This window comes from Vulpes lagopus, chromosome 8 (assembly GCF_018345385.1).
Source record: "Vulpes lagopus strain Blue_001 chromosome 8, ASM1834538v1, whole genome shotgun sequence".
Lineage (NCBI taxonomy): Eukaryota > Metazoa > Chordata > Mammalia > Carnivora > Canidae > Vulpes > Vulpes lagopus.
In genome coordinates this window covers 92,673,741-92,692,762 of record NC_054831.1, presented here as the reverse complement: position 1 = coordinate 92,692,762, position 19,022 = coordinate 92,673,741, and the positions used below count along the sequence as shown (strand labels likewise).

Here is a 19,022-nt window from a genome sequence, read left to right as displayed (position 1 = left end):
TATTTTAAACTATATTTCATATTTACTGTTCCTTATTACTTTCTCTAAATCACAGGAATGATTTTACCAAGGAATAAAGTGAGGACTAGGGAGTTGTAAGGACTGGCTCAGTATTACAGGGTAACTTATTAGTATACCATAAGATGAAGTTGCATACATTTGGCTGTGTAGAGTAATATGTACACTGGGATTTAGTGTAGACATATATAAATAATAGTAAAGTCATATAAACAGCCCATAAGTTTTAAAACAGAGAAATACACATTCCTACTCTGGGCACTATAGGTTTTATGAGAGGTTCTGGGATTCCATAGGAGAGTATAGTTTTGACCTAAAAAACTGTTTTTAATTCTTCCTGCTGATTTTGAGAGAACCTTCCAGACCCAATCAGTGTGACTTGATTGTCTCTGGAGAGTAATAATAATGATGATAGGCTACCATTTATTATTGGTAGACTGCTGAATACCAGGCATTGTTATAGATGCTTTACATAAGTAATTTTTAATCTCAAAACTCTTTAAGATAGCTTTTATTAACTTCATTTTCCAAATGAAAAAACCGAACCTTAGTTAGAATGGGTAATCACCGAAGAACCCATTGGCAAATAGGATTCTCTAGGGAAAGCTGCCTTACGCTTCTGGGCAGTGAGGCTAGAATCATGCCAAGTACTTAGGATTTTATCTTGATGGTAGTAGGTAGCCGTTAAATAATTTAAAATAGGGAAATGGCATGATCATTTTGAACAGTAACTCTGATAGCAGTATATAGGGTAAACTGGAAGGAGGTCAGACTGCAATATAATGGCTTGAACTTCAGTAGGCAAAATATGGTTGGGGGTAAAGAAGTTGATAGACATATTAAGAATATAGAACCAACAAGATTGCAAGTGATATTGTTAAGTTGGAAGTTGGAAGAGATGTAGAAGGTGACTGCAAGATATCTGGCCTAGATGACTGGATATAAATAGTGCTGTTAGCAGAGGTAGAGAAATAAGAATAAGTTTGAAAGGGACTGTGATGCTTGTAGTTTTAAATGTATTTATCTTTTTTTTTTTTTTTTAATATTTGAGAATGGATGGGTGAGTGGGGGGAGGGGGAAAGGGGGAATCTCAAACAGACTTCCCACTGAGCACAGAGCCTGATTTAGAGCTCAGTCCGACCACCCAGGAGATGACAGCCTGAGTTAAAACCAAAAGTTGGATGTTCAACCAGCTGGGCCACCTAGGCACCCTTTAGATGTGTTCATCTTAAAGTACTTAGGGCTTATCTCAGATAGATGTGTCTCACAGGTTATTGAAAACAGTAGGAAGTTAGAGCTGGAGATAGGAATATAGTTATCATCAGCATGGAGTTAGGTGATAGTTAAAGCATATAGTTGTGGTATACTTATTTTTTATACAGGCTGATTTTTTGTTTTTTAATATGGGATTTTAACCCCATTCATTTATTGTTAAAACTAATATATTTGGCCATCTTGTTCTCTTATGTTTTTTGTTGCTCCCTTGCTGTTTCCTTTGTTGTCTGAATTTTGATAAATGAACAATGTATAATATCTTCCCTGGCCCCATCCACACCCAACAGCATTCAGGACCAGAGAGGAACAGAGCCTACCACTGCCTGTTTGCTGGAGGGGTTTAATTTAGACCCTGGAACAGGAACAGGATTGGTGGTGGAGTAAGTATGAATCATGCTGTAGACAGTTTGTGTTTCCTTAAAGTAAAGTTAGGATATTATAAAGAGGGCTAAAGCTAGGATAGATTTTTTTTCATCAGCCTTATAATTTGTATATTTCTTTACAAATCAAGGCACTGAATTCTGGCCATATTATTTTTCACTGTGTATTTCTTTTTCCCTATCTTTCAGAGGTAGTTTAGTGAAGATTGAGGGACTGCATTGATATGAAGTATCATTTTATACCGGAATAATTCAGTCCATTTTTATATTTTCTCTTGTTCCTTTTCAGGTGAACTTCTGGATCCATGTGGCTATATCAAACCTGAATCTCCAATTGTACAACTTGGTTCTAATTTCACTGCAGTTTGTGTGCTAAAAGAAAAATGTATGGATTATTTTCATGTGAACGCTAATGATATTTTCTGGAAAACAAACCATGTTACTATTCCCAAAGAACAATATACCATCATAAACAAAACAGCATCTAGTGTCACGTTTACAGATATATCTTTATTAAATATTCAACTCACTTGCAACATTCGTACGTTTGGACAGATTGATCAGAATGTTTATGGAATCAGAATAATTTCAGGCTGTAAGTTTTATTTTGTTTTTGTCTCATTTCAAACTTTGTTATGACTACTGAATTGCGTTTGTAATGTCTGGTTGGTCTTTAGGTAATGCATTTATTTGTTGGTTCATTGGCTTTTGTACTTGTTTTAAAAAAATACGTTTTGAAGTAGAACTCCATTTGCATCACTAATATACAGAAAGCCTGAAGAGTAACATAAGATTTGTATCTTTCCTGAAAGCCAAGTATCTGTCAGTTTTCTAGAAAAATGGTTTTACATGAGACCTGCAAAAAAGCAGTGTTAAATTGAAACTTCTGAGTGTATTCATAGTAACTTTTAGTATCCTTTAATTGCTGAGAAGATGCACATTTAAAGCAACTATCTGAAGAAAGTGAATAAATACTGGACAAAGTCCTTCTGTGTCAGAATAAATAATATGATCCAAGAGTGGACTGTCAAATTTTTGGATCCCCAAAACCATAATTTGGTATTTGCTTTTCCTCCAGCAGAGTTTCAGAAAACAATAGGAAGAGAAGTATAAGTGAATCGTATGTTTCCATTTAATTGCCTCTTACTAACATGCAGTATTACTTTTTAAAATACACTTCATGGAGAATCAGTAAATATTCTTATAAATGAAAGCTGATTTTATGTAGAAAATTAATTTGAAACATGCTAGTTAGTGATAGTTATAGAAAATGTGTATTAACCTAAAAATAGAAAAGATTAAGTTTTTAATCACTAATCTTTCTTTATGTCCATACGTTTTGCTCATGTTTGGTTTTTTTCATCTAATTTAGGTTACAGATGTCTTGGTTAGTATATAAATTGCATATTATTTGTGGATATAAAGCTTTTTGAAAATTGCTCATTTTTCCCTTTTAGTGCCACCAGAAAAACCTACAAATTTGAGTTGCATTGTGAATGAAGGAAAGAAAATGATGTGTCAGTGGGATCCTGGAAGGGAAACATACCTGGAAACAAACTTCACTTTAAAATCTGAATGGCAAGTTGTTTTTTATTTTTGTGTGTGTTATTAAACTTATAAAGTTAGTAATTTGTGCTGGAGTTTCTTTTTCTTCAAGTGGAAATATTTAATGCATATTTTTGTTTAAGCTTTTATTTTAGAACGTCTGAAACATATAAAAATAGAAAGTATAATAAATTCCCATGTGTTCATCATCCAGCTTCAGTAACAATCCGCTCATGACCAGTCTTATATACCCCACCCCATATTATCTTAAAGAAAATCATATCACCATATCATCTCATCCATAAATATTTTAGTTTATATCTCTAAAAGATAGGGATGCTTTTTTAAAACACATAACTATATACCATTATACCAAAATATAATTGAAGATACTTTAATTGTTGCATTTTCACTTAGAACTCCTCTTTCCTCAGATGTTTCATGAATAGATGTATATACATATTTTTCAATTTTTTTCCTTTGGCTGTAGTTGACAATGTTATAATAGTTTCAACTGTACAATGTAATGATTCAACTTTTCTATGTCTTAGGCAATACCACAACATAGCTTCTGTCATCATATAACACTGTTAAAATATTATTGACTCTATTCCTTATGCTGTATCATGAATATATGTATATATTTTTACAAGTAACCAAATCACAATCTAAATAATCTCCATGCATTTCTCTTTCTTTTTCTTTACAATTCAGTTGTTCAAGTAACAGTTACACATTGTTTAACATACTCCTCTTTTTTTTTTTTTCCTAGAAATTGCTATTAGATCTAGACACTTGATCAGATTTGGGATTCTTTTTTTCCCCAAAAATAATTCATAGGGGTGGTGTATACTTTTAATCAGGAACACCACATAGTGTTTGATTCTTTTTTCTCCCCTTTTGCTGCCTTTTTTTTTTTTAGGTGCACACCATATTTTATCACAATTTAAAGTGGAGTAATAATAAGCAATTAGACAATGTATGTCTACTATTTTTGTCAGTCATTTTTATCTTTTCTAGTTTTATTGTGAAATTCTTGATATACATTATTGTATAAGTTTAAGGCATAGAGAATGGTGGTTTGATTTACCAAAATTGTGAAGTGATTACCACAGTAGGTTTAATCTAACATCCATCTTTTCGTATAGACATAATAAAAAAAAAGAAGGGAAAACTTTTTCCTTGTTATAACTCATAGGATTTATTCCCTTAACATCTTTCCTATGTATTATACGGTAGCTTTCTCTTCTTTCACTTAGCATAATGTCTTCAAAGTGTATCTCTGTTAATGCAAATGTAGGATTTCCTCATTTTTTAATGGCTGAATAAATAGTACATTGTATGTACATGTACCACTTTTTTATCCATTTATCTATTGATGGACGCTTCAGGTTGTTTTCATGTCTTGACTGTTGGAAGTAATGTTGCTATGAACGGGGCTTGCGGTGGGGGAGGTGGTGGTGGTGGTGCTGATACCTTTTTGAGTTAGCGTTTTTGATTCATTTGAATGTATTCCCCAGAAGTGGAATTCCTGGATCATGGCCACTGTATTTTTAATTTTTTTAGGATCTTCCATACTGTTTTTTCATACTGGCTCTAGCACTTTACAGTTTCACCAACAGAGCATAAGGGAACCATTATGCTCCACGTGCAGACCAACATTTGTTATCTTTTTCATGATGACCAGTCTAACAGGCTTGAGGTGATACATCATTATGGTTTTAATTAATATTCTTCCCATGACAGGTGATGTTGAGTGTCTTTTCATGTACCTATTGCCCTTTCGTAGATCTTTGGAGAAATATCTGTTCAAGTCTTTTGCCAATTATTTATTTGAGTTATTTGGTTTTTTGCTGTTAGTTGCATGAGTTCTTAATATATTATGAATATTAACCCCTTATTAGGTCTAGGGCTTCCAAATATTTTTTCCTATTCTGTAGGTTGCCTTTTCTCTTTGTTGATGGTTTCTATGTGGATTTTTAGTTTCATGTAGTTCTACTTGTCTATTTTTATTTTTGCTTGTGCTTTGAGTGCTGTATTAAAAAAAATCAGTACAAAGACCCATGTCACAGAGCTTTATTCCTGTGTTTTCTTCTAGGAGTTTCATGGTTTGAGATCATACATTTAAGTCTTTAATCCATTTTGAGTTAGTTTTTGTGAATGGTATGAGATAGAAGTATATTTCATTCTTTTATATGTGAATATCCAATTATCCCAGCACTAGTTATTGAAAAGAGGCTCTTTTCCACAAGTATTCCTCTTGGCTCCCTTGTCAAATATTAATTGGCTTAATTAGTTGAAGTATGCTTGGATTTATTTCTCTCAGTTCTGTTCCATTGGTCCATTTGTTTTTATGATAGTAGGATACTGTTTTGATGACTTTAACTGTGTAGTATAGCTTGAAATCAGGTAGTATGATGTCTCTGGCATTTATTTTTATCAGGATTTTTTTGACTATTCAGTCTTTTGCGTTTCCATATAAGTTTTCAGAGTGTTTTTCTCTATTTTTGTAAAAAATTGGAATCTTGGTAAGGACTGCATTGAATCTATACATGGCTTTTGGTGGTAGTAACACTTTAACAATATCAATTCTTTGAATTCATTAACACAGGGCACCTTTCCATTTATTGCATTTTTTATTTCTTTCATCAGTGTCTTAGTTTTCAGAGTAGAGATCTTTTACCTCCCTAGTTAAATTTATTCCTATTTTTTTTAAGATTTTATTTATTTATTCATGAGACAGAGAGAGAGAGAGAGGCAGAGACACAGGCAGAGGGAGAAGCAGGCTCCACGCAGGGAGCCCGATGTGGGATTCGATCCTGGGTCTCCAGGATCAGACCCCTGGCTGAAGGCGGTGCTAAACTGCTGAGCCACCTGGGCTGCCGATTTATTCCTATTTCTAACAAATCTTTTGGTTGATTTTTTTTGTTTTTCTGGTACTAAGATTGAGCACTGGTTTCAGTTGTCAGCTTGATCCATTTGTTATAAAATTTCCCTTTTTTTTTTTTGCAAGGACAGTTTTTGTTTATTGGACTTGGCTTTTTTTTTTTTTTTAAGATTTTATTTATTTATTCAGGAGAGACACAGAGAGAGGGGCAGATTCATAGGCAGAGGAGAAGTAGGCTCCCTGCAGGGAGCCCAGTGTGAGACACCCAATGCAGGACTAGATCTGAGGACCCTGGGATCACACCCTGAGCCAAAGACAGATGCTCAACCACTGAGCCACTCAAGTGTCCCTGGACTTGGCTTTGACATGAGTGACACATTCTGCATACCCTAGTACAAATTGATCATAAACAAACAGTTCTTGGCACAATTTTTATCAAATATAAAAGCTGGAAGAACTTTTTAGTGAATGTTTACACGGACCCATCACATAAGTCATACAATTAACATTTTACTATATTTGCTGTATCACATATATGTTTATCTATGCATCCTTCTCCCCACCTATCCATCTTTTTTTTTTTTAATCTATTTTAAAGTGATTTGCAGGCATTAGTATAATTCATCCTTAAACACTTTGGTGTTTACATCACTAATTAGATGTAATTAACTAGATATTTACATGTACATTTTTGGTTTTTGGTAAAATTTATGTGTATCTTAAAATATACTTACATACCTTATGTGTATCAGTCAGTAACTTTTGACTAGTACAGTTATGTAACTCAGACCCTTACCAAGGTATAAAACATTATTCATACCCCCGGAAAGTTCCCTCCTGCTCCTTCCCAGTCGAATCCACCCCCATCTCACGTCATCCCAGTTGTCACAAGACAACTACTGAAATGATTTTTTTCACTGTAGATTTTTGCTTGTTCTGAATGTCCTGTAATGTAATCACACAGTATATACTCTTCTGTGCAAGGTTATGACTCAGCAAAACGTTTTGGGGATTTAACTATATTGCTTCCTATTAGTTTTTCACTTAAAGGTTTGAGATCATCAGTGATCATTATTTGTATATGAGGTACAAAATAGTGGTATTCTTTTTTTTAAAACCTGATATACTTAAAACTTTCTTTTATTACCTGTTGGTTATCCTGAGGTACATTTATATAGAGAAGCAAAATGGTATTAATGTTTTCCCTTTCTAACCAGTTTTATAATGAGTTAGCATCCTCCACAGGTAGACAATGAAGGGTTATTCCCTTCATTTTGAATTCATATTAAGATATATTTGAGGTGTTTCAGTCCATTACCATTATTTTTATTGATACTTATATTGTCCCATCTTTGGTTTGTAGGAACTTACTCAGATTGGCTTTTCCTTTTGACTTCACTCATTAGTCTTGATGACAGCTTCCTTCATTTCTGATATGACATGATTTTCCAGACCTTATGTCTTGCCCCAGACCTAAAATCAACCATTTCCCAAGTAGCCATGATTCCATTTAATACAAAATACTATTTAGAGACTATTTAAAAAAAAAAAAAAAAAAGAGAGAGACTATCTGTTGTCTGGGTGCAAGGGGAGCTTACTGCTACTGGGTTGTTCTTTCTGAGCTTTTTCAGCAGAAAGACCTAGAAAATGTTTTTAAGGTAAAATATATCATGTACTAATACTGATGTTTCTAGTTTAAAATCTGGACTGTTTTTACTTAATTTCATCCATCTAACATCTACATCTCTTTTTTTCTGTGCTGAAAACCTCTCCAACAGCACCAATATAATTCATTTGCTTTATCTCATAGTAAACATAACAGCTGCAAAATAATAATGCCAGTAACAGCACCAACAATATGAATACTAAAAAGAATTTTAAGATTGTTTTTATTCCACTAAGGATATATAAATTACTGTTTTAAATATACTTAAAATAGTTTCCTATGTGTTATAGTACCAACTCAATGGAAGAGTTCATTTGTTCATTTTACTTTTGATTTTTAGGAATTTTTAAATTAAGATATAATTGATATACAATATTTTATTTGTTTCAGGTGTGTGTACATCATAGTGATTCATAAAAGTTTCCTGTTTTGTGGTTTTGACTTGCTCTTATGTAAAAACTATGTGTATTTTTTTTAACTGATGCATAATTTAAATATAAATGAGTAAATAGTAGTATCACTTGAAACTTTTTTGGTGATAGAAATTAGAAAGCTTTTGCCTCGGTTTGACTGCAAAGAGGCTAATGGGATTTTTCTGGGGTTGACAGAAATTTTTATCCCTGTCCCCCTAGCATATTGTGTTCAGAAAAAAACGTATTATACTTAAAGAAAGGCATTGTAGGTAGAGTTTTCTGGAATGGAAAGAAATAGTAGTAAGATTACAGGAAATAGATGATTTTTAGAGAAGTATAATTGGGGATAGAGCACAGTATTCTAAATGTAATAGTGTTCTTGGAGTAACAATTCAAAAATAATGTGTTTTAAAATATAGATCAAACTCAGTTTTAAAGGAAAGCATATTTTTAAGAAATTTTATTTCAAGCTGTAATAATCTGGGTCTCATCAAGTAACCTTTTTCACTCTAATTTTTTAGAATCTATTTTTAATGACTGATTCTTCCATTTTTGTATTTAGGGCAACAGAGAAGTTTGCTGATTGTAAAACAAAACGTGACACCCCCACCTCATGCACTGTTGATTATTCTCCTGTGTATTTTGTCAACATTGAAGTCTGGGTAGAAGCAGAGAATGCCCTTGGGAAGGTTACGTCAGATCATATCAATTTTGATCCTGTAGATAAAGGTAGTTATAAACCTGAATTTTAGAACTTATTAGGATATATAGAGTGGCTTATTAATTAAAGTGGTTTTATCCAATAAATAAATAAATAAAGTGGTTTTTAGATTTAAATTAATATAGAAACAAGCACTTACTATCTTAGTGACTTTTAAAAATTCATTTTATCAACAACATTAAAAATAATCTGGAAAAATCTCAATAATCTAACTGTACTTATAGCAGTTTTCACTTTGAATGTTACCTGTTAGTATTTATGCAATTTTCAAACATTTTATAACATAGTAATCATAGTATACATGTTTGATTTTTATTGTCTTTTTCTATACATATATCATAAATACTTTTGATAACTGAACCTAAAAAGATTAACGAGCATATAATAAATTGACAAAGAAAAGTAAGATTTCTTTAGAAACCTTTGCTCTTCATTAGTATGACATTGCATTGTTTTCAAAAAAATTAGTTCATTTGGTAAGAATGAATATTGTGAAATAAAGAAAATATAAGGAGTATGTTTGATTTTATGTAAGAAGTTGTAAAAATAAACCATGATAAACATTCAGATTTATTTTTTTTTCTTTAGTGAAGCCCAGTCCACCACATAATTTGTCAGTAAGCAACTCAGAGGAACTGTCCAGTATCTTAAAATTGACATGGATCAACTCAAGTATTCAGGGTTTTATAGGACTGAAATATAACATTCAGTATAGGACCAGAGATGACTCAACTTGGAGCCAGGTAAATTTCAAGTTACTGTTTATGCAAATAGTCTTGGATCCCTCTAACCTAAAAGTCTCAGTGTCCTAAGATTGTGGTTATATGAAATATTTTGCTTGACATCTCCTCTTGTTCTATATTTCATAAGGGCAAACAGGAGGACTTTCAGATAAAAAATAGAGTTTTACTGAGTACAGTAGCTTTTAAGTGAAGTATGGAAGCGATACAAGGTGATAAGGAATAGTATTTTTTTTTTAAGGTTTTATATATTTATTTGAGAGAGAAAACATATGGGCTGGGGGGAGAGGCAGAGGGAGAAGCAGACTCCCCACTGAGCAGGGAACCCAAGGTGGTGCTTGATTCCAGGACTCTGAGGTCCTCACCTGAGCCAGAGGCAGACACTTTGACTCAGCCACCCAGGTACCCCAGAAATAATACTTTTGATGGAAGGTTAAAGGAACATAAAAAATAAGCATATTAAGTGGGGGAATATATGAAGAGATTATATAACTGAAGTAGAGCAGGGCTTGGCAAGCTACATCTGCAAGCCAATTTCAGCCTGCTTTATTTTTATAAATAAAATGTTATTGGAACACAGCCACACTCTTTTTTTTTAATATTGTCTTTGGCTATTTTGTGCTACAGTGCACAAGTTGAGTAGTTAGAGCGGAGACCATCTGACCCATAGCCTAAAGTATTTACTATCTAGCCATTTTTAGAAAATTTGTCAACCTCTTAGTAGAGGAAGGAGTTGTTGGGAACTTATAGGACTGAAAAGGAACAGTGAGCCAAAGATGATGCTGTCACCGAAAGAAGTGCTTGGAACTGTTTAAAAGACGATCACCATAGCTTTGTGCTCCCCAGTGATATTCTTTGTTATAGCTTCATTTGTCACTAACAGTATGCTTTTGCTTTCTCTGGTTGCAATAATGAGCTCATAAGGGATTTGAGCCCATGACCTTAGTACTTCTGCTCTCCATTCCACTTATCTAAAAGGCTACTCAAAATAAAATTAGAAAAAGCAACAAATGAAAATGGCTCAATGCCTCATGTTTTACAGAGAGTATACATACCTGAACTTCAAAATATTTTTTAATATCATAGTATCTTAATTCTTTGATACAAAAAAGTTGACAACCCTATTTTGTTTTCAATATTGAAATCTCAGAGTAGTACAATCAGTTATCTATATATTCTCTTTTCCCGAAAACCAAGTTTATATACAATGATACCTTTTGCTTTTCTTGATTGAGCTGGATGTCTTCCTTTTGCCTATCCAGAGCTGTACTCTGTTCTTCTCTACCTTACTCTGTCTTGGAATGCTGATCCATATGAATTTCATCTGTGGATTCACATTCTCTCTGGTTTCCTCATGAATATGGTTAGTGGGAGCCAGAGGGTCTGATGAGAGAGGAGGGAAGAAAAGTGAGATCAGCATATTTATTTTCCCTGCTTCCTTCCTGGAGCTGCCCATGTCTTTCAACCTAAGGCCACTGCTCCTCTCAAGTTAACCCCAATTGACCCTCTTCTCCCAGTTTCTGGAATCTCACCTCATTTGGGCCTACGGGTGATAATAGCTACAAGCCCCAAAGTCCTGACCACTGTCTAAGGTTTACCTCCATTCTGCCCATACTTCCTTTAGTAAACTCTTCTTGAATTAAATTCTAATTGGAACATACCATCTTTTTCCTGCTAAGTGGTAGAGGCCCCATGGAAGAAAGAAATAAAAATAAATGATTAATAATAGATACTTCCATACTTCCTAAATCTATTAACTTCACTAATTTAGACTGCTTTTGGACTTGCACTTATTTCTTTCCAGAACTTGAGTTTATTCTCATTTCATTAAATCACTTTCTAAAATCTTAGGGAATTTAGGACCCTTACAATAAATACCACTGGATTTTTTGTTGGCTGATGTGCTTTGATTTCAGATTCCTCCTGAAGATACAGCATCCACCCGATACTCATTCACTGTCCAGGACCTTAAACCTTTTACAGAATATGTGTTTAGGATTCGTTGTATGAAGGAAGATGGTAAAGGATTCTGGAGTGACTGGAGTGAAGAAGCAAGTGGTATCACATATGAAGATAGTGAGTAATTAAGATATATGAAGAAATAAAGGTTTTGGAATTGCGGCTATGCATTGTGCCTGGCTTTAATAATTAAGACCTCATTGCTTTATTTTTGTGATTATTTTATTCAAATTTACATGTTACAGTTTTATTTTAAGGACATCAAGATATAAAATGTACATTGATAGTATAAATCTATTTGATTTTTAATAAAGAAAATTATCATGGAATGACCATGAGAAAACTGTTGACCTAACAGTTAAGTCTAGAACATTTTATTAAAGGACAGTGGTTCAGAGATGTCCCTATATAGAGAATCATATCCTGAGTCATTAAAATCATACTAACAAAATGTACCATAGTCCCTCACTATCATAAATATGTTTATACTATTATGTTTTTTTCTACCAGCACTTAAACCCCTTGAAAAGGACCCTAGAGTTTTCGTTGGTTTATTTTCATTTTCCTTTTTTCCCTCCATGATCATATAGGGCATATAGTACAGAATCCTAACGGGTATAGGGTCTAAGGTAAGATTCCCTGCCCAGAGCAGTTAACATCACTGAGTTCTTTTGTAGCAGTCAAGAAATAGTCCTGTGGCATAAAGATTTTTCTTTTTGAACATTTTTCTTTAATAGTCTCACCTTTCATGTGTCAATGGCAACAGCTATGTCTGTAAATCCTCCTATAACCACCTCTATTCTTTCATTTCCAGCTCCACTAGATAGTGAAGTCAATGTGTGAAAGATAGAAAAGTAAAGTGCCCTTCTTCACAAAGAATTTTCTTTTATTCTCATAAATGACATGAAAGAAAGCAATTCTGCTATTGCTGATTTGGGAGTTCTTAACCGGATTTTTTTGTCTTGGCCAGGAATTCTACTGGAATAATTGGGGCGTTGAAAGTTAGTGAATCAGTCTGGGGAGTGTGAGGGGTAGGTTCCAGAACTACTTTAAAGTGTAGACAAAATATTATGGCTAGTGCCTATATGTATTTTCTGGAGAGATGGTACTACATAATCTTTATCAAAGAGATACCTGGAAAATGATGAACCATTAGATTAAGCATTTCTTCAACTTAATGAATGATGCCTCTAGGTTCTTCTTATGTTAGGAAGTCTTTCTGGCCTGTAACATGTCTTATAGTTTCTTGGTCTTTATTTTGTATACTCATGTATGTATATCTGTTTGAACCCCCTGTACTGGCAGCCTTGGCCCCAGCCTCCCTCATCTGCCTTGCCTTTTTTTCTCTATTTTGTCCTCCATAATTACCTTTTTATAATCAGCATATCACTGCTTAGATTTTGTTCAGATCCTTTTTTATTCTATTGAGTGCCATATCTTATAATTGCATTTATAAAAATTTTGAAAAATCAGTTGATTCCATAGGAGTTTTTAAAACCTAATTACTAGCATTTGATACTTGGTTTTATAAACTGGACTTTCATTTTTCACATTGGTTGGTGATTATCAGAAAATGCTGTGAATTCATTTTTATTATATCCTATAAACAATCATCCCAACATAAGGTAATAAACTTAACCCACATTTACCCCATTTATTTTGTTTTGTATTCTTACATATATGAATTCAGGAGTTTTAAGTATATATCTAAATATAATTTTTCAACTTGATTTTTAGCAGTAAGAAATGGTGATGCATCTTTGGTTATACCTTAGGATATATTTGTAGCTTTACAATTTTAAGATTAGAAAAGCATTCCAGCATAATTAAATTATCAAGCTATCTGTCATTCTGACTAAAGGAAGACCCAGGCATAGCATGCTAGGGTGCGGAAAAATGCTAGTTTAAACAGAGAGATACCATGTGACTGAAGGGCAAGAATATTAAGAACAAAATAAGCATAATCCCTGGGATTATATTTTAATGTTAAAAACTTTTACTTTAAAAAGTTTATGTCATTTCTTTAGGACCATCCAAGGCACCAAGTTTCTGGTATAAGATAGAGCCATCTCATACTCATGGCTATAGATCTGTACAACTCATATGGAAGGTAAAAAACAAAAATTGCATGTTTATATTCTTTTTCACTTACATAAATACATTTTATATGGCATTATGAGTATAGTTTTTTAACTTCAATTTTTATTCATCTTAATATCAGGAAAACATTTGATAACATACAAACACAAAGCTTCGTGTGTACTACATAAAAGAGCATAAGCTGCAGGTTATATCTCATAGATAATTTAGGACAAGTCTATGGAAGTTTTATAAGAAGGATCTTGTCAGAAAAAAAAAAAAGAAGGTTCTTGTCTATCATTGAACTTCCTCAGTTTCATAGAAAATAATTATTAGAGGTTTTGAGTAATCAAAATGTATGCCAGTAATAGGAAATATAATATGTATGCCAGTAATAGGAAATATAAAATTATGCCAGTAATAGGAAATAAAGAATTATTGTCAACTCCATAAATGCAAGTGTATCATACAAAGAAAAAAAAAAGAAAGAAAAATACTCAAGCATAAAATAATTTAGGGCCAGATAGTCACAGTGCAGAAACCTATACAGAACTAAAAGCTAACAAAATGGTGCTACTTTCCTGCCTAGTCAAAGTCATAGGTTTACTCATTTACTATGTAGTAGTTTTACTTAGGATAGTGAGTTGTAAATAAGGTTGCCAGTACCTTTCAGTTAAACATTTAGAGGTTTGACATAACAAAATTTGTGAACATCGAGAAAAATGATTAGCTTTATTAAAGAGTTGTTAAACATATTTTAAAAAATAAACTATCTTATTATAGACATTGCCTCCTTTTGAAGCTAATGGAAAAATTTTGGATTATGAAGTGACTCTCACAAGATGGAAATCACGTTTGCAGAATTACACAGTTAATGACACAAAATGGACAGTAAACATCACAAATGATCGTTATATAGCGACTCTGACAGCAAGAAATCTGGTTGGCAAATCAAATGCAGCTGTTTTAACTATCCCTGCCTATGACTTTCAAGGTTTGTGTCTGTGAGATGGAGTCGGACTTACGGGTGGAAAATGGCAGTTGATAATATATAAGACAGGGGCAACCCAGGTGGCTCAGCAGTTTAGCATCGCCTTCGGCCCAGGGCATGATCCTGGAGACCTGGGATCGAGTCCCACATCTGACTCCCTGCCTGGAGCCTGCTTCTCCCTCTGCCTGTGTCTCTGTCTCTCTCTGTGTTTCTCATGAATAAACAAATAAAATCTTTAAAAATATATATATATAAGATATTCTAAGGCATAATACATAATGATTCTAAGTCAACAGCCACATAGTTTGTTCCATTATTATGCACCTCACTTAAACTTTGAAGTAATTTTCTGATTTCTTATCTGGCTTTTTAAATATTACTTTAAGGCTCTGGGAACCATAGAAAAATATCACTTAGATATATTGTTTATTGCTTTAAAGAAGAAAAATTGCCATTTACCTATAGAAAAGATTCGAAGAATTTTGAGAAAATTTTCATTTCAAAATAAATTATCTATGTGTAAATTATAATAAAGTGCTTTTATTCATGAAAATACATAGTAAAATTATAAGCTACAAAATTCGATAGCAAGGTTACATGGTCAAGCAAATGTAAAATATCAAAATTTCAAATTTTTAAATGTTCATTTATCATATTAGTATTCAAACTTTGTTTTAAAGCTACTCGCCCTGTAACGGATCTTAAAGCATTTCCCAAAGATAATATGCTTTGGGTAGAATGGACTGCTCCAAATGAATCTGTAAACAAATACATACTTGAGTGGTGTGTATTATCAGATAAAGCACCTTGTATCCAAGACTGGCAACAAGAAGATGGTACCGTACACCGCACCTATTTAAGAGGTATACCCGGCTAGAATAAATTTAAATTGATATCCTTTGTGTAACTCTTCAGATAGATTTTTCTTTTACATATTTTTTCATGCTTTATAGATGTTGTGGTCCATTGAAAAGATTGTCAATTTATGGCAGTTACTGGTTACATCTAGTTTTCTAGATGTGTGACTCTCACACTGTCACATTTAACCTCTCTCAATTGTAGGGTCTGTTTATCAACAAAATGGGGTTAGTAGTATCTTCTTTTTATAATTAAGTATTTTGATCATCAAAGAAACACTTAACGGTAAAGGAAGAGAAATCTAATCTGACCTCTGATGGTACTTAGTTGCATGTTTTCTGTACCTGATTTAACTCGCTACTCCTGCAGTGAGAAAATAATTTCTTGTAGCATCTGAATGACTTGTTAACCTCTTAAAAATGTTGAATAGGGGAACCAGAACTAGAACTCAGATTTCCTTATGTCTTTTAACTGTAAGTTGTAATGGAGGACAGAAAGTAATGATGTTGTAGAGCTCCAAAATGGTGGATTGCTCTTTGTTTTAAGGTACAACTTACTACATAATTTTAAAGTGATAAAACAACTTTAAAGAGAAAACATTCTGCTTGAATCTGGGTTTTTGGTTTTTTGGGGTTTTTTTAGTGAAGAAGGATAAACAGAATTCAGCTATGAATAATAGGATTAATTAGAGAAAAGCTGTAAACAAGAACATATCTGCCATAAAGTTTGTGAGTTTTATTTATAAAATAGACTGTTTGGCCCTCATTAACCTCTTATTTATTAAACAATTTTAATAAATCTTATTGTTTATCAGCCTTATCAAATTAAAAACCAGGTGGAGCTAGAGAGAAGATACATGTTGATAGTAACTGGACAGTAGAAATGTTTTTAAGAAAGCATGGCATAATCTCCAGAGACCTTCAGGTTGCACAGGGAGCCCCAAAGCTCAATAGCTCTTACAACATCACTGTATTACAGCAAAATATAACACTTAATCATTATCTTCCTGATAATATTGAGTCAAGAAAAAGTAAAATTACTCTGTTTAAGAAAGCAAAAGAGCATATATAACTTTATGAATAATACTTAAGGAAATAAAAGTTCTTGTTGAATGTATAAGCTTCAGTATAACAAATACCTTATTTTCTGTTGTGGACAGATAAAATTCTATATAAAAAGAAAGATTAAAAAAAGATTTTACTATTGTATATTAAAGGAATAGATACTTTGTTAATTTGAAGAGATTATAAAGAGATATTCAAGATAACTTTTTATTCTGAAACTTTTTTTACTTTCTGGGGGAAATTACATGAATTCTTTTTTTCCCAGTTGCCTGACAAACCAGGACCATTTTCCTAGCTCCTACCAGTGAGTCTTTAGGCAGTTCTCAGATAATTAGTTAATATATACAAACACTGTCAAGCTATAAGGCCAAGGATAATTCTAAATCAGTATTTTAGAAGTTCTGGATATAAATATAATTACTTTTACTGACAGTATATTTTTTATATACATCATATTGGCAATAAAAGTAAGCTTTTACTTTCATAAACAGCTTTACTCTATTAAGCTTGAATCCATTACACAAAAAGCAATGCTTACTTTAAAAACTGCAGTTAGAAAAGAAAGTTCAATAACCATGAAATTATAATGTAAAAATAAATAATGGAATTAGACTCTTTTTTCTTATGGGGGGAAAAATGCTTACTCTCCTATTCTTTCTTTAGGAAACCTAGCAGAGAGCAAATGTTATTTGATAACAGTTACTCCAGTATATGCTGATGGGCCAGGAAGCACTGAGTCGATAAAAGCTTACCTTAAGCAAGCTCGTAAGTCCAAATTCATTTTCTTTGAATTGTATTGAGGGATCCCTGGGTGGCTCAGCGGTTTGGCGCCTGCCTTCTTCGGCCCAGGGCGTGATCCTGGAAACCCGGTTCGAATCCTACATCAGGCTCCCTGCATGGAGCCTGCTTCTCCCTCTGCCTGTGTCTCTGCCTATCTGCCTATCTCTTTCTCTCTCTCTCTCTCTCTCTCTTTCTCTCTCTCTATCTCTCAGGAATATATAAAATCTTTTTTAAAAAATGAAATGTGTTGAAATTTCTGTTAACAAAGACATTTTATCTTTTTAAAATAAGGGGGTGTCTCATAATGTTCAAATATCATAATAATGAAATTTTGGCAAATTTTAGTGATAGACTGAGTCGTAATGATTTTCAGTTCTCAAATACTTTTATTCTGTTCTAGCACCTTCCAAAGGACCTACTGTTCGGACAAAAAAAGTGGGGAAAAATGAAGCTGTCTTAGAGTGGGACCAACTTCCTGTTGATGTTCAGAATGGATTTATCCGAAATTATACTATATTTTATAGAACAATCATTGGAAATGAAACTGGTAATGAAACTATCAGTTATTAAGAATTACTGGGGTTTATTTCTTAAGCTTTTAGATATTAAGTCTCACCTTATGTTATACATCTTAGTAGGGTATATTATCCTCAGAAAAGAGACACCTGAGAACATGCCTTGTGGTGGCTTTCATGGTTATATTGAAGACATACTGTGTTGTGATTGTAAAATATTGTCAGATACAAAAGTTTTCTGAAAAATATATTTTTATTCCTTTTTAATACTTTTGCAATGTCAAATAAAAGCCAAATCAAGCAGAAACATTGAGTAGTAATAAAGCACACTTCTTGATTTCTTCTAGCTGTGAATGTGGATTCTTCCCACACAGAATATACACTGTCCTCTTTGACCAGTGACACTTTGTACATGGTACGAATGGCAGCATACACAGACGAAGGTGGAAAGGATGGCCCAGAATTCACTTTTACTACACCAAAGTTTGGTAAGAAATAATTATGTTTGCTCTTTTCTTTTTTCTTTTTAAAATTTAATCAGATTAAAAACCAGCTTAGTTAATAAGCTAAAATTTTGTTAAAAGTGCGTCTTTGGATTCATAGAAATGCACTGTCCATAAATAATGGTCTTTGTACTGTTTGTCTGATTTTGGTGGTTTCTTTAAACTGTCAAAACTCACCTCTGTTATTTCATGAACTGCTTCTGACTGATTTCATCTATACTCTATAAATGCCAAAGGAATTTGTGTTTCTTTCTAAGTGGTTCATATATTCACTGGCTAAAGTCAACTGTGGTCTCTTTCCTCCTTCTCTTATTGCTTCTTTTTATAGGCAGGTTACTGGAAAGATGAGTCCACTCTTGCAGGCTCCACTTCCATTCCTCCACTCAGTCTTTAACTTGCTAAAAACAGGACTCCAACCCACCACTCCACTGAAATCTCCCTGATGTCACTCAGGGAAGACCTCCTAGTTATGATCTCCAGAGCATGTTTTTAGTCTTCTTTTTTCTGTACTTCTCAGCATTTGACTCTTGGCTTCTCCATCCTTGAAACTGCCTCTTCCCTTGGTTCTTCTAACTTCTTTTTGTAATAGCAAATTTATTCTCCTTCTCCTGAGTCTTCTCCCTCTCTA

General features: G+C 33.3%; 1 protein-coding gene across 4 annotated transcripts in view; it reads left to right on the top strand.

The window, feature by feature from the left end:
- Nucleotides 1–19,022, top strand: part of IL6ST (interleukin 6 cytokine family signal transducer) — a 51,895-nt gene that overhangs the window by 21,270 nt on the left and 11,603 nt on the right. For 3 of the 4 annotated variants that reach the window (XM_041765218.1, XM_041765219.1, XM_041765217.1), the window contains 11 exons: nt 1,963–2,268; nt 3,131–3,251; nt 8,747–8,913; nt 9,494–9,648; nt 11,562–11,721; nt 13,632–13,714; nt 14,467–14,677; nt 15,355–15,537; nt 17,260–17,361; nt 17,777–17,923; nt 18,239–18,379. In XM_041765218.1, the coding sequence (XP_041621152.1) occupies nt 1,963–2,268; nt 3,131–3,251; nt 8,747–8,913; nt 9,494–9,648; nt 11,562–11,721; nt 13,632–13,714; nt 14,467–14,677; nt 15,355–15,537; nt 17,260–17,361; nt 17,777–17,923; nt 18,239–18,379 (1,776 nt within the window). Of the gene's footprint in view, nt 1–1,962; nt 2,269–3,130; nt 3,252–8,746; nt 8,914–9,493; nt 9,649–11,561; nt 11,722–13,631; nt 13,715–14,466; nt 14,678–15,354; nt 15,538–17,259; nt 17,362–17,776; nt 17,924–18,238; nt 18,380–19,022 lie in introns of those variants that run through there. The other variant, XM_041765220.1, reaches the window with a different exon arrangement.